We start from the raw sequence: 16,413 nt of genomic DNA, 5'->3' as shown, positions 1-16,413 counted from the left end.
GAGGTCTGAGAGGTAACAATGAATATGCTCCCATCAGCGACAGTGAGAAACAGGAAGCCACGTTCAGAGCGTCCCCACCGGCTCATCAAATATACATGATGTGGATGGAGTTGTGTGTCAGCTCGTGTGCAAGTCTATAAGAGATGAGATGATTCAGCTTCAGCAGGTGTGTTAATAAAATATGAGCGAATGTGGGAAAACAGAGCTGTTGCATGGCTCTGTGTGTGCTACTGATGTCACATACCTGGAGAAGTGATGTAAACACGCACATACAGGCACGGTAGATTTAGCTGCTGTTCTATACGTTCACACATGGTTCACTTAAGGCATTCACTTAACAGGAACACACACACTCCTCTCGTTTCATTTCCTAAGCAGAACTTTATAACCTACTTTGCAAACCAAAGCCGTATTCACACAATGGACAAAACACCTGAAAATCTCTGAATATCCCGGCTAAGCTGCATGAGAAAACACATTTGGCAGAATTTTTCAACCCCATTCTTACAGACTTTTTCCACCAGCCCAACAAGTGAAACGTCCTCAAGAAGTGAGCAGATGTGTGAACGCAGCAGGGGAAAATTTAACGTAATATCATCCCATCAGCATGTGACCATGCAGTGCGATCTTCGTGCACGTAATGGATGTGCTTCACATGTGTTTTCTGATAACCAGTTGTTTTCTATTCCACTCCTTGGTTTAAAGAGGATCACAGTCACAGACTCTGTTGCTCGTGTGCCACCTTGGCACGTCTTTTTAATCTCATGTTTTACCTTACGAGACCCCCCCTCCTCCTCCTGACGGACAGGGACGACCTCCTGCTGTGAGAGACGTGTGTTCAAGGCACAGGAAGTTTTCAGGGCCACGCCGTCTGAAATTTTTTGCAAATATTTTCTGAAGTGCATGTGTGAAAACATCTTAACAGAAAGATTAAAACTCTCCTGTTTCAGGGTCACAGACAGCTTATTTGAAGTTGTGATTCAGGTTGTTTTCCAATCCACTAAATGGCTGCAAGGTGGTATCTCTGTGATGTTCTGCTTCTTAATCCAATGCACTTTGATTAGGAAAGGCTTCTCTTTGTTCTCTCTCTGCAGGGGCACCAGAAGCAGAGGAAGATCAGATGGAGCATGAAGTTCAACTTTACTCACTCCAGTTCATTCTCTACTGGGAAAGGCTGTACCGGACCAAGAGAAACCCATGCTTCAAACCAGTCACAGAGACAATGACCTCATGATGCACCTGACTCTCATTCCTTAGATTGTTTCTGATTTGAGATAGGTCAAAACAAGTTTAATATCTGAAAGAACAAGATCTATAACAAAACAAATGACTACACACACACACACACACACACACACACACTCACATGCACACGCACACACACACACACACACACACACACGCTCACATGCACACATGCACCAGATGCCCCCTCAGCTGTACTGCTGGCTGTTTGCCTTTAAGGGGTGTCGGCGTGGGTAATCTCAGGTGACGTACACCTGGTAATGCACAGCCCAAGACATCTGTAGTACAGCAGGCCTGCTAGCTTCACAGCCTCCATGTCCACGTGCAAATCTTTTATATGCAACGATGAGCTACAACATGATCTCAACAAAAAAAAGGCAATCGAAAAACACAATTATGTACAATTTCAGTCGGATAAATGAGTCTTAATTTCAAAAAACATTGAAACTCAAAATATAGATGTAGATGTAATATTGAATAATGAGTCTTTACATGTACTTAGCAACCATACTATTTTTCAGTTTGTACTGTATTTCTGTGAAGTCCCAGGTGCATCCATCATTATCATCACAAAGCTGAAACTGTGACACTTAAGGCCTAAAAGACGCGATTAAACCCTCAGGAACTGTAAAGGTCAGTGCACATGTAGCACACACGCAGGCCTCAATGAGCCCCGAGGGATCGCTAACAAGGTCAAGGCCCCAGAGAGGAAACTTAACGGGGTTACAAGGAGGCCTGCGTGCAAAAACAATGCTGCACCAACAGGAGGCGCTGTCAGGGATTGTTGTAATGTTAAGTGAAGCATGTTCGCAGTTGTATTCCCAGACAACATCCTCCTCCTCCCCTCGGGCTAACTCTCTTGTGCAGGGCTGCTGCTGCACAGTCTGAGGGGCCTAAGGGGTTCTTGGGGGTATTCCCTGTGGTTTCACAGGGAGCCTGAGGGGCTCCGGTGTGAAGGAGCTCTGGGAATGCAGAGGCCTTGGGGGCCTGGAGCTCAGATGGAGCCTAGAGGGTAAACTTTCTCACTCAGGGAGCAGAGATGGAGCGGACAGAGAAAGACAGCGACGAGGAAGAAAAAAAAACACCTTGAGAGGAATCTGTCAAATACACAGGCAGCAGCCGGGAAGTTCCCATGAGGATACACGGAAAAAACACACATGGATGTATACTCTAAACAAAACCAATATGTAGGCCAGCTTTTTAACTATTCCCCTCTCTCCACGACCATCGTGTCTTTCATCTTCTCCTCTTTTCCCCCTCCTGCTGTCTCCTCTATCCCACTGTAAGATATTAATGCCTAACAGGATTAGATGTGTCTCTATCATGTGAGATCCAAGATCACAAAACAACCTCAAGCCCCCCTGGGGAGCAGCGGGATAGGAGGGGATGAAACAAGGCCTCTTCTCCCCTCTACCCTCCATCCCAAAGGTATCCAGATGCCGGGATGTGCGGAGAGAGGACCAGAAAATGAGTAGAGACAAATGTTGACAAATGGAGCAAGAGAGGCGTTTTGTCCAAAGATATCAGTCTCACTGGGAAAACGTTGTCTGCAACCTCACTCCATGAACTCCAAAACAACTCCACCGTGGGCCGATTTGCCCACTTTTTAATTAAAACTTGAAAACTTTCTTTTTGCGTACATCATTATAAGATATGCAGCAGCCTGTCAGAGTGAGTGGGCGACTACAGCAGCCAAGTAAAAGCTGTTTGAAGCTGATTTTGAGTCATCCTGACCTCAGTTCAAAGGGCCCCCATTACTCCAGAGGCACTTACAATTAGTTATCAACTCACTAGGTTTATGTCTCCTAAATTGAAATATATCGCCCTTTAAAGCCTCCTCTCTAATTGTGTAGTCATTAATGGCTGATTCCATATCTACAGCGCGTTGATGAGGACATAAAACCTCATGATGATAAATGAGCACAAGTGCAGTTGTTTAAAAAGAGAACGGGCTGACTCCTCATCTTGTTTTTTTTTTAATCATCACCACTAGGAGGAGTCGAGCCCTGTGGTGACAGAGAGGAGGGATAACAGCTCTCTCTGAGATGACATGAAAGATTGATGTATTCTTTCAAGCTTCATTGTCCAGGAGTAGAAACATGCAAGGCGCTGAATTAGCCTACATCCACATGACACGCACATACGACCACAGCTCTCGCACGAAACACAGAACCAATGGTTTGAGCTGCAGATAGCATTTTTGGAAAATACCAAGGTCACAAAGTCCAACAGGCAGAGGGTGTTGACCTCAATCTGGAGAGGGTCTCTCGTGTTTTTCTAATCTGTAAACCCCCCCTAACTTTTAAACTTTATATTCCATTAAAGTGAATTTTCTGTATGATGGATAAAATGCTGAGCACGTCACATTTATATTTGGTCATTACAGAAAAGACTATGGTGAAATGTACGATAAGTCCCATAGTTTTTCTGTTAATTATATGATTTCAGTTCAGCACATTTTCTGGATGGGTTATAACAACTTAAGGTTTGATTTGGAGGGAAACTTAGCTTGAACTGGTTTTAATTAAACAACAACAGAATTTTGCTTGCAACGTCGTACATGATCTTGTTTGACAAATGTTTCAACACAGCAAAAGCTTTTATTTGAGGGATTTATCTAAAAAAAGGGGGGGGGGAGAGCTTGTATGTGCATGACACAACAAACGATATGACAATCGTACAGGAACCAGTCAGTGAGAAATCCTCCATGTGAAGGAATTTTAATGTTGGATGTTAACGTCCTGGTTAAGGCTAATAAATGTGCACAAAACTATAACTACAACATGTTGATCATGAAGTCACATGACCTTTGAAAGGAAATAGGGACAGAAAAGTTACTGTTTGCGGTTGCAGGATGTTTTTTTTAAGATTCAGTGAATTTCCACATTAAGAGTAGCGTTTGACCTCCAAGAAGAGGAGAAAAAGACGCATGAGCTGCAGCAAAAAGAAACATTCAAAGGAGCCAATTTTTACTCTGAAAAACTTTCTTTTTTTTTTTTTTTAAACGGCCTGAAATGATTTAACAATGATTTACTTTTTATTGTTTTAATGCATGTCATTATATAATGGGCAGAGAGCGTCAGCACACGATGGGTCAGATGTCCCAAAGATCATTAGAAACAACACCCAGGGCTACAAATCCCAAAGGGATAAAAGGAACAAACACAAGAGATAAAAGACAAAGATGAGGGAGTTCAGAAATATTCAGAGGAAAACTAGGGCATCAGAGTCAGTGGAGGGGGAGGAGGAGGAGGAGGAGGAGGGGGGGGGGGGGGGCTGGATGCAGTATGTAGTTTGTTATGCATGCAGTTTAATTGTAGTAGTCATCCTAGGTTTGCTGCTGTTAATTGCAGATATGGAAATGGCAGTGCAATATAAAAAAAAGCTCTTTAAAAGGAGATTGTTGGTGGACGAGGCTAAGTGAAAATTACACTGGATGGGGGGGGGGGCTTATAGTCTTAGACATTAATATTCTTCACTTTATGACCCTCTTAGTCCTCCGTCTCCTCCCTGTTCTCACCCAGAGGGCTCATTATTATCAGTAGAGAGGGGTTGATGTACACAGACACTCATATGAGAGCTGTCTGAAGGCATTACCGCGCACACACCCCCAGTGTGAATGATTAGGAAGCTATCATAAACAGGAGGGGCAGGCTGTTAAACATGACCGCGAGGCAGGCCGCACAGTGCCCCCATCCTGCTCAGGCATTTTGGTTCCCTTACATCTCTGTGCACTATTACACTCACCCACCTCCACTCACACACACTGACCCCGGACACACAGATGCACACTGACACATGACAAACCTCATATCTTATTTGCAGGAAGTACATTGAGCTACTTAGTGTTTCAGGCCTCCCAATTATTCAAATGTAAGATGCTAGACAGACTGCACTCTTTAACAAGGCAATTGAGCAAATATTAGATTATCAAATGAGTATAATGAGGACCAGAAATAACTGAAAACTTGAAATGTCAGTACAGGTAACACCTCTACTTTGAATTCCCCCTGAGACCTGGACCTTTTAGTCAGATGAACAAAGAAGGAAGTCATCTGCAAAGAAGTTTATTCTCTTGGAAGTCAATGGCCAAATGGAACCACGCCAGAATACGGTGACCTATTTTTGCTAATTTTTTATGAAATAATTCTTGTTTTTGTCATGTCACCCTCAAACTAAGTTATTCAAACCTGAAAAATGTCAAAGAAATTATATAAATGTGAAACTAACATCTGAAAACCTGAATATTTATTAGCTTTCCAGACATTTTCTGGCCTCCTCAGTGATTGTCTGAGTGTGTTTGAAGAAGATCCTACATCACAACACAGCCCACACATACATCGCCCTGTCCCCTTGTTCCTAATGAGCTTTATCGCATTGGTCCCGCTTGACTTGTCTTGCTAACTGGCACACATATATCCATATGTTCCACATGAGCAGGCAGAGGGGACAGGCTGGGTGGCAGCGCTGCTTTCTCAGTTACATCTGAGAGTTTTAGTGCAACAGCCAGCAGCAACGGCAAGTCAGCTTAACTCCGTCTCTGCTGTGAGTGTGTGCACACTGCAATTAGTCATGAGAAGTGTTAACAGCATCCGCTTGTTCCTGATGTTCGATGAGTCAAATATGCAGACTCAAACGTACGAAGGACTGACAACCAATATAGGCACCTGGAATACATTAACCCTTTAACGTTCTGGTCGACCATATGGTAGAGCACATTTTGAATCACTATATCTTACTGAAAAACATGTTTTACTTAATTCCACCTGTTTCAGCCATCTCTACCAGTTGTTGAGGTACGTTATACTAAAAAGGTCCACTAGATGTCACTGCGTTTTGAAATAGCATGCAGAGGAAGTTAGCCTCCTCACAGGAAGTTAGCTAGAGCAAAACCACTCCTGACATGAGGCCTCTTTTTGCCATAATTTTCAAATGTATGCTCATGTTTTCTGACATATTATCATGCCTGAGGAGTTACTGAACAGAACTGTGTAACTTGAATGATAAAAAGAAAGACGAAAAAGGGTCAAATAATTTTTGCAAAACGTGCTCGACCAAACGGTTCATTTGGCGCTTTATGGTAAAGGTAGTGAAGCTAAGCAAATGTAATTAAAATTGACTATTTGCTAAAAATAATAAAACTTCTGATCATTAATTGATGTTCATATGATACATTTTGATATAATATCATTATATATGATGAAATGACTTTAGAAAGTTGTCTAAAAACATGCTTGACCAAATGGTTCAGTTGTCCTTTAGTTGTAAGACGGTACATTAAAATTTTTTGTAAAATAAAAATAATTTACAATTTCTGTGAAATTAAAACACTATTACTGTTGATTTAATGTGATTTCATCATGAAATATATCAGTATGGTATTTCACTTTCATTTTTGCAAATAGTAGATGGATGCGAAAACATTTTATGGTGCTAGGCCGCGCACCTTTCTGGCCCTTATACCAGAAAATCCTCAAGACTCTGATGCTGATCTAAGTGATGATGATGATGACTGTACAGAGGATCCTGATTATCAGCCCACACAAGTAGAAGAGACTGGGGATTCTTCTTTTGACTCTCTGGATGAGGAGGAAGTTGCTTCAACAAGCACACCTACCAAACCAACGCCCCATAAGAAGAGAAGAGGGAAAAATGTCCTCAAAACCATTTCCTTGGAAGAGATAAAGGACAGCCCTGACCCTAGTTCTGGATGTCTGGGTGTCAAGTGCATTGGCACTGCTTCCTTGATGACAGACAAAGAACTGATGAAGAAAGGTCGTGGAGCTTTTGATTACCGGTCAGCTGAAGGGGTGAAATGGTCTGACAACAAATGTGTCAACCTTCTCAGCAATGCATGTGGGATCAAGCCTCTTTCAACTGTCAGACGGTGGAGCAAGGAGGCCCATGCAAAGATCTCCATCCCATGCCCATCATTCATTCTTGCCTAGAATGAGCATATGGGAGGCATTGATCTTTCTGACATGCTGGTGCACTTGTACAAGACTCCAGCCAAGTCAAGGCGATGGTACATTCCTCTGTTTGGTTACATCCTTGACCTGTGCATCTCAAATTCCAGGCTGGTCTACAAGAGGGACTGTGGCCTACTGAAAGAGAAGCTGATCCCTCTCAAAAGGTTTCGACTGGCAGTTGTGCACAGTTTGAAGCAAGTCAACAAGCCTGCATCCAAAGTTGGCCGACCATCTACCTCCTCCCCACCACACGAGCCATCTCAGAAGAAACGCTACTGCCCAAGACCCTCACAATCACAACCAGATGTGCGGTATGACAACTGTGGGCATTTGCCACTTCACTGTGACAAGCGGGGACGGTGCAACCTCTGTCCAGGTGGAAGTGCCAGAAATCCATGGTTTTCCTGTGTTTGAATGCAAACCAGCAATGCTTCGTAGCATACCACCAGAAATGAATGGATCCAAAAACATTTGTGCAGTTGCACCACCAGATAGCTGAGCAATTTTGATTTATTTCTACTGTTGTCTACAGTTTATTTTATTTTTTCTACATTTTCTGTATTTGTCAATGTATTTTGATACATTGGCTGTTTTAAGTTATTCAATTTTGAAAGTATGTTATAATTTTCAGTTGTATATGTAGTCATGTTCATAGAAAGAGTCATCTATGCATAGAAATATCTTTTATTTCAGTTAAATGCATAAAAATCTATGCAGATTATTGAAAATGCACGTTTACCATGAAGCGACATCTCAACCGTTTGGTAGAGGTCAATATTTCAAAAACTATGGGGTCTGTTCAAAAAAATTTTTTTAATTGTTGTTATTAGTGCCCCAAGGAAATAGAAAATATAAAGAAACATTTTTTTCATTGCTTTTTTCTTGGTGAGGACTTTAAAGGGTTAAAGCTATTACAAACTTTGAGGTTGAAAGACCTTGCAGTGGGAATAAAACCAAGTGTCGGGAAAACCAAGTCATGCAAATAGAGAAGAAAAATAACACCAATAGAGTCTCATTGGGAGCCTTGTTATCTATAAAAAATTGCAGAAGACAATATGCTGAGAGAGTAAGGAGTTTAAGCAGGAAATGACCTCATTGTATCAGCCTGCAGGCCTCACAGGGTGTTTAAAGTATTATGTGTTGTAGGCTGGACTCCAACTGCTATAAAAGGCCAGTGAATGGACAAGTGTTTCCATGCTCGGTAACAGCAGGAAGGCAAGGAAAGTAGAACACGGCTTAAAATAGGACACAAGAAGGACAGTATCTTATCTGTTATCATGTCTTATTTATGTGTTTATATTCAGATCAGTCAGGTGACAGTATATTTTTTTTTTTCAAAACTCTATTTATCCCCACTGAGCCACAGCCGCTGAGCCACAGCTGCCCCAAGTATGGAACTCATGAATAATATTTAACATAGTGAAGAAGCTTTAACTAAACGTGTTGTTGTTGTTTTAACTGCATTGGCAGGCGGAGGAGGCCACAAATGGGCTGATGCGTAATGAATAGTTTATGCATTCATAAATAATAATCGTCGACAAGTTAAATGAAAATAATATAACTTGTTCAAGAAAGTTATATGAGGCTGCAAATACACAGCGAGCTAAGATGAGCAAAACGACTTGAAGCAGCTAGCTTAGCTCTGTCCAAGGCTAATGACTTGTGAAGCTCTTAGATTAAAACAGATGACCCTTTTAAAAAGTCCAGGGTCAACACGGGGTGGAAGTCACCTGCTGTCACTGACACTTCTCCTTTGATAATGGGCATAAATTAAAAATGTTCCATCTCATTTCTGTACAAATGTTTTTTTATTCAGTTTTAACCTAAACCTCAACCATCAGGGGGGCAGAAAAAGGTTTGGTTTTCTGTGGCTGTGAAAAACTTGTCATGTAGGGACGATCAGAAATTTAAATTATGCCAAGAGGAAATGTGAGAGGAAAGAGGAAACACTGAGGTTAAAGGAGTAATATTTCTAGTATTGTGAGTCAATGATGTGCCAATACTATTTCCTTTGAATTTCAATGTGCACGTTTTTATTTTATTTAACCAGTCAGAAAAAAGTCTTTGAGATTAAAAATCTCCTTTTCAAGAGTGTCCTGGATAAAACAATGCTAACTTATTTCTCTTCTGCCACCTGATGCCCATTATTCTCATGATGTCTGATCTTGTTTGCAGGATACAGCGCTCCAGTCAAAGAGAAATAGAGAAATGCGAGGAGACGGAGACCATGTTCACATATTTGCTTTTTTTTTTAACAGCCTATGGATAAAACAATACATCATAAGTGTTTGAATTGGTACACAACGAGGACTTCTTTTTTAGGTTGCAGGGAAAAACATGCAGCAGATACTAAAGTGAGGAGCTGGTGCTACGATAAGCAAACCATCTTCTTGTAGTCGGGATCTCTTCTGTTCTCAGTTCTGACAAGAAAACAGTTAAACATGTTATAAAACGTTTCCATTTTCCTTGTCCCAATTCCTAAATAATAAAGAAATGGTTTGATATTCCACTTGTTTTATTTTGGAAATGCACACAATCTGATCGTGCTTTGCATCTTAATGAACAAAATACACAAAATGTTATTCATTATGAGACAACTCACCAGCATCTGCAATGTGGAAATAAAATTATTGTAACACATTGGTGAAAGAAAAAAATAAAGATTATTTCAGAAGCGTGAAATACACCAGGCTGTAACAAATGATCTAAACCAGTGGAAAAAAAAAAATCAGTACATGCTTCAGAAGAGATGACCTTGGAGTGATGTAACAGGAAACTGCCATGAAAAAGTAACCAATGGAAACTTTTCTTTTGTTCTATGTATTAAAGGCAGAGAACAAAAGAGCATCTTAAATTAGACAGTTGTACACAGCACAGCTCAAGATCAGTGAAAGTCAATAAAACACTTAAAGGTCACATAAAAACACTAATATGTCCCTAATCTGTCTACAAAAATTAATCCTACTCCACTTTTCAGAAAATGTGTGCTAAAACAGGCAGTGTTGACATTTTCCCTTAGTGACATCACAAAAGGCAGTAACCCCCTCCCCCAGATGGGCAGGACACACAGATGTAGGCGTTTGTTCTGCCCTCTGAGTCTGCCTTCTCATCGTAAACAATTGGACATAGTCCAAGACAGGCCAAGCAACATCCCCTACCAGAGAGGGGGCGTGGTCAGACACAGCTCATTTGCATTTAAAGCTACAGACGCAGAAACAGCCTGTCTGAGCAGAGCTGAAATCGAGGGGATTATAGACATGATCAAATACAGGATCAGAGTGGGGTTAGAGCAACAAACTTCACATATGTTTTGGGGAGCTCTGAGACTTATTAAAACTGGTTGAAAAGAAGGATAACAGGTGACCTTTAAGATGTAGCTCACTCTTACGTAAAGCAATAAATATATATCAAACTAAAATTTTACAGGCACAAAAACAAAACAAGGCGTGCAAAAATCATGCCACAAAACATTTTTTAATTAACAGTTTTAAAGCACTCAACTAAACAGAAGATAAATGATAATGGCATAACAAATAATATCATTTGGCGAGAAAAAATGTAAACAAAGAATCACTTATCTCGTTACAAATCTTGTTCAACGTAAAAATCTTAAAGTTTATGTGATGTTTGATCAATAAATAAAAATCATAATAAAATGTCCTTATCTGCACTGTAGTTTCACATTAACATTGCTATTTAAAAAACTGTTCCTGTATCTGATTATCCACGTGAAGTTCAGTCTTTGTTTTACTGAAGACTAATGCACACAGATCTGAGGCAGCAGAAGGCACGCAGCTGGAAGGCACCATCGATTGGAGAGTTGAGTTCACTTGGCCTGACTTTGCTCCTGAATGTCAGAAACAAAAGCAAGATGGACCTTTAACAGTTACTGATGGGACTGACACTCAGCCCTCCTCTAGTTTGGTTTCTACAGTGTTTGTTCACAAGGTCCGTCACACTGACATCTGCCCTGTTATCATGAGGAGACGACGGAGTGCAGGGTGTTAGTGATGTCAGTGAGGTGTTTTTAAATTCTGTCAGTTAAGACAGAGATGTTTAACAGCCCTCCTCACACAAACACCCACGAGCACTGAGAGCTCAGAGCTCGTCGTGGTTCTTAGTGAGATCCTCTCCGTAGTTGGTGGCCTGACTTCCGACAAACATGTTCCAGTTTTCTAGGATCTCCTCTTTGGTCAGCATCTGGTCCTAAGAAGCGAAGACAAGGGAATGGTACGTTAAGTAAGACACCTTTATTTCACGGTAGTCGTATCAGGTAAGACCTACAACCAATCTTAATGCAGAGTTTAAAACAAAAGGTTGTTTTTTCAAACTGTTGTAAAGGCATATATCTTATAATTACAGTATTTTTAGCAATGAATGCAATTGACAGTTACATTAGGGACTGTTATGCAGTTTGCAAACACATTCAGTTCTTCCTTATTGTGCTCAGAATCCTAAAACAATATGTATTAACAAACCAAAGTGGGAGAGGAAGCCTGCTCAGGTGTCAGACATTAGCATCTCCATGTAAAGGCTATCTTCGCAGAACTGTAGTCCCAGTGTAGAAGATTAGACATAACTTTTTTCAGAGTGGACCAGACCTACTACATCCATCATGACACGGTACAAATCTTAAACTTGTTAATGCAGCACAGAATAGGTACCTTGTCTTGGTCAGACTCGTACACTAGATGTCTGGCCTCGGCCTGGGCGTGGTCGTAGTCTTGTGGCATAATCCAGTGGCGGATTTCATCTGTGTCCATCTTACCATCTTTGTTCAAGTCTCTGAAGTCAGAGAACTGTTCCCTCTCAGTCTTGACCCAGTCGGGCTCTGGACCCCCATCCTCGTGAGCAAACATGTCAGCTGAAGAGTGCAAACAAATGAGCATAACAACTTGAGTCATATGCTGGTGATACACTGATACTGTATTTAGCTGCGTCTGTGAAAAGAGGCCAGTTTTACCAACACTTACCAATATACTCATCTTCATCCACGTGTCCGTCACCATTTCTGTCAATGTCCTCCAGGGTTTCCTGCATTAACAATGAGTTTATGATGTCATTAAAGGGGGACAAACGGGTCAACCATGATGGGACTTTCACTCTGAGTAATAAAATGGAGACTTGTTGCCCCGGGCAGAAAGAGTGAGTGTAAGAGGGTCAGGTTACAGCCAGGCTGGCAGACTACCACACACATCACAGGACCATCCTGGTTGTGACAGTGTGTGAATTTCATAAAATGGTTATTTAATGGCTTGCCGTGTGGAGCTGATCATTATCCAACAAGCAAACACATACATGTGCAGTAAGTGAAATGTATCTGGGTCATATCACATGCACCCAGCGACACTGATTCAAATCACTGTATGCATCCTTTCCTGCAGGTGAGAGGCCTCTCTCTGAGCCCTGCTAAATTAATCATAAGCATGGATCTTCTCTGCTGACTAATAATAAACGTAAGCGGCCATCTATGGGGTTTCTATACCCACTTAACCTGTAAAAGGTTGCATGTAATCAAGAATAGATATTCATTAAAAATATAAAACCACTAACAGAGCAACAGATTTGCTGAACATTAGTATGTGAGAGGATGCAGATTCACTGGAGACAGTTTGAATCTCACCAACAGGAATCAACACCTGCTTCAGTTTGGCACTCATTAACAGAAAGGACCAAAAACATAGAAGCTAATAATGAGAGAACTGTAAGGTGTCTGTGTGGAGATCAGGAGTCAAACCATCATCGATGCATTCAGCACTCAAACCCTTCACAGACTGAAGCAATCACTACAGAGGGAGTGTGGGATATGTCACGACACACAACCAGGCCAGGATGTACCAAAGGAGTTCATCTCCAGCAAATAGACGTAGAGCAGAGAAATGTCTCGTTATTCTTTAAGAAATGTGATAGAAGACACACACCCACGTCATGCAGGTTTGTGGCTCGTTGTGTGAATAGCATAAATGATGAAGGAAATCAGAATAATCCTCTTGATTCTCGTCGGCTTAAATGATTTTGTTCATGTCCAGGTTTCTTCGGAGATCCCTGTGTGATGGTGCTGCGAGGTCCAGCCTTTCCATGTCTTTTTTTGTTTTGTGTATTTTATGATGTTCTTTTTATGTTTATTGTCTCCTTTTGATATTGAAGTCCTTGCCTTCTTTGTATCTGGTGTACACTGGTGTGCTGGCGCCATCACCATGTATGCCTTGTTCTGTTTCAGAGAACTCATGTGATTGTTTAGCTGTCTCCCCATATTGAAAAATATCCAATGAATATTTGATCACAAGAAAAAGAAATGTAATAGGGGAAAAAGTTGCACGTGATTGTAGACAATGAAATACTTACTGACTGAAATACAAGAACGTTAACTTCTAAGTAGAACAAAGTGAACAGCTCCAGTAGCAACACACTGCACATGTTTACAAGCCCTATCAGTGATCCACCCTGCTAATCTATGTCAGTGTTCTTTCTAAAGCAGCACAGTGTCCCCATTTTCTCCTCACATGACGACCGATAGAATCAATACTTCTGTTGTGTGGCTGTGTGAGAGATTTGAATCTGCCCGGAGTCCTAACCATGACTGTAAGAAACCCGGATGGACAACAATCACAGAGGATGAACATCCTGTGACATCATCAAAAATGAGAGATGAATTATTAACTCGGTCAAATGGGTGGTACAACTTTTATGAACGGAGCGGCATAGTGCATCGCTGCTCACATTTGCCACGCAACTGTTCCATGTAGCCAAATATATATTTCAGGATTAAGTCTTAAATGGGACGGTGGGGTGCCATCCCACCGGACCTGTTCCCAATAAAATACTGAATTTCTATCATTTCCTGGACATGTTAATGTTTCATTAAGGAGCTATCCAAATGTATCCCATTTACCTGCCCGGGTCGTCTGATTTATAAGAAGAAGTCAAATCTGTTCGATTAAACTTTCCCAGAGGTGAAGATGACAAAACTCTTTATTTAGAGGGTTTTTATTAAGTCACTGTGCCAAACCTCCATGAGAAAAAAAAAATCTGACTAGTTTCAACACCTCTTTCTAGGCATACTTAACTACTATGTGATTACAGAGGGCTTACCAGAATCACAATATCTTTCATGTGCTCGAACTCCTCGGGGTGGAGGAAGGATGTGAACTCCTCTCTGTCAGCTGCCTGGTCTCCGTTCAGATCGGCTGTTTTAAACCTCCTCTCGTCACGAGGGAGCATCTTCTTAAAGCTGAACTGGTCGGTTGCATCTTCAAACTCCTCTGGGTTGGCTGAAAGGGGAAAATTAAACCAGGTTATACTAAAAAATACTGGATACACATGATCGTTCATGCGTGAAACACACGTACCGAGGTAGTATCCATACGTGGCTTGCTTGTATTCATCCCATGAAATCTTGTTGTCTTTGTTCAGGTCATAGTCCGTCCACACCTTTGCCACGTTCTCATACACGTAACGCTTCTGGACACGCTTTATCCAAGCCTTGAGTTCAGCTGTGGTGATGTAGCCGTCAGCATCTCCGTCTATCCGCTCCACTATTTTACTACAAGGGAAGAGAAAAGTAGCATTTGTTAAGACATCTCACTTTTAACACTAAAACGGGACACGAGGTGTCAATATGTGTCTTTTAAACTTTTATAACAACTTTGGATAAGTTGAAAAAAAATGTAGACTGAACAGTTCTTAGTAAAGTCGACGTGGCTTTAATGAGTATACTTAAGTAGGAGGAGAAGACAAACTCATTTAAGGGTATGTATAGCTGAGGTTTATTCCTGGAGCTGGGTTGCCACGTTGTGATGTTACACGGCCCCTCCCACTCTCAGCACCACGGGAAAGAGGATTTCTTCTTCACGTTTTACATGGTGTCAACTCTCCATCCAAACAGAACCACGTAGCACATGACGTGTACTGCAGCCAGTGACAGCTCCCACACTGTTGGACTCAAACATCGCCTACAAATGCTTCTTTAATGACGATGTATAATTAAGATTTCGGCTCTCTATGAGTGTGTGCGAACAGGAGTAGTGTGCCACAGGTTTATCCAGCCTTGTAGACTTGCTGGCATGCAGGTCTCTCTCAGGCGTTTGTTAAATTTTAATGCGCGCAGCCTGCACAGATACACGCACCAGCCTCCTGCACAAGAGGAGTGAGTGGCAGTGATTTATACTCAATGCTGCTGCAACAGAAGTAATGATAACACAAAGACTATGTCAGATAACATAAAGATCTGGTGATGTGTGAGGGGGAAGGAGGCCTGTCCTTACCCAAGCCTGTCTCTGCTCTCCTCTGGTGTGAGCTGATCAAATGTCCTGGCTTCCTCTTTGCCCAGAAAGGCCTCATGGTCGTACTGGTAGCTCTTATTGTCTTCGGGGCCTGGCCTGCTTGCCAGCTCTGGTTCATGATGGACTCTTTCTTTTCTTAAAGTGGGCTTGCTTTGCACCGCAGCAGCGCACATGAGCACGGCACAAACGAAGCCGAGGACGTCCATCAGTCAGGGAGGATGAAGATCAATCCCAAACACTTGTATCCAGACAGGCCTGTGGCTCTACAATGAAACAATAACAGGCGGCCGGCGACACTATGTAGCCACTTTCACTGTTTGTATCGACACAGTACGCCAGGCTCCTCTCTTCCGCGTGGGTTTCTTGAATCTGCATCCACCCACGAAACCTGACAAAATATCACCTGAAGTCTACTGAGGGCATCCACACTCCCCACTCAAACGAATTTAGTCATTCCTGTCCGCTTTCCCCGAGGAAAGGATGCAACCAAGCCGGGATTTTTCTGCCGCCTTACGTACAGCCAATCAGAGGGTCCGTTTCAGGCAGACCCGAGCCTCTTTCACTAAAAGAATCACTGCCATTGGTCAGTGGGATGTCAGTAACACGAGAAGGATTCCGGCGCCACGTTGCAAGCTGACGCTCAAACTCAGCCCACTAAGAACCGGCTGGAGAGAGAGAGAGAGTTACTAGAGAGGAAAGAAGGTTACATACTGAAGAAGGTTTTGATGAAATAGTTGCAGCTCGACATCCCACAGTGTTGCTTCAGTAGTCCAACAATGCTCGTGCTTGTACCGACATGCACCCGCCGTGACAGTGAGGCCTGTGTGTTCATGTTTGCACAGGTAGGCTGTCTTCATGTGTAAGACAGAAAGATGCTCCAAACCCACTTTGTCTTTATGATATGAAAATACCAATAT

General features: G+C 42.0%; 1 protein-coding gene across 1 annotated transcript; it reads right to left on the bottom strand.

Moving 5' to 3' along the window:
* Nucleotides 1–10,669: 10,669 nt before the first annotated feature.
* Nucleotides 10,670–16,149, bottom strand: rcn1 (reticulocalbin 1, EF-hand calcium binding domain). Its single transcript, XM_079339316.1, has 6 exons — nucleotides 15,479–16,149; nucleotides 14,564–14,757; nucleotides 14,307–14,485; nucleotides 12,188–12,248; nucleotides 11,879–12,078; nucleotides 10,670–11,420 (listed from the first exon to the last, which is right to left on the bottom strand). The coding sequence occupies exons 1-6, from the start codon at nucleotides 15,700–15,702 to the stop codon at nucleotides 11,313–11,315; spliced, it is 966 nt and encodes a 321-aa protein (XP_079195442.1). The 5' UTR covers nucleotides 15,703–16,149; the 3' UTR covers nucleotides 10,670–11,312.
* Nucleotides 16,150–16,413: the final 264 nt, after the last annotated feature.

This window comes from Symphodus melops, assembly GCF_947650265.1.
Source record: "Symphodus melops genome assembly, chromosome: 3".
Lineage (NCBI taxonomy): Eukaryota > Metazoa > Chordata > Actinopteri > Labriformes > Labridae > Symphodus > Symphodus melops.
This window is presented reverse-complemented; position numbering and strand designations above follow the sequence as displayed.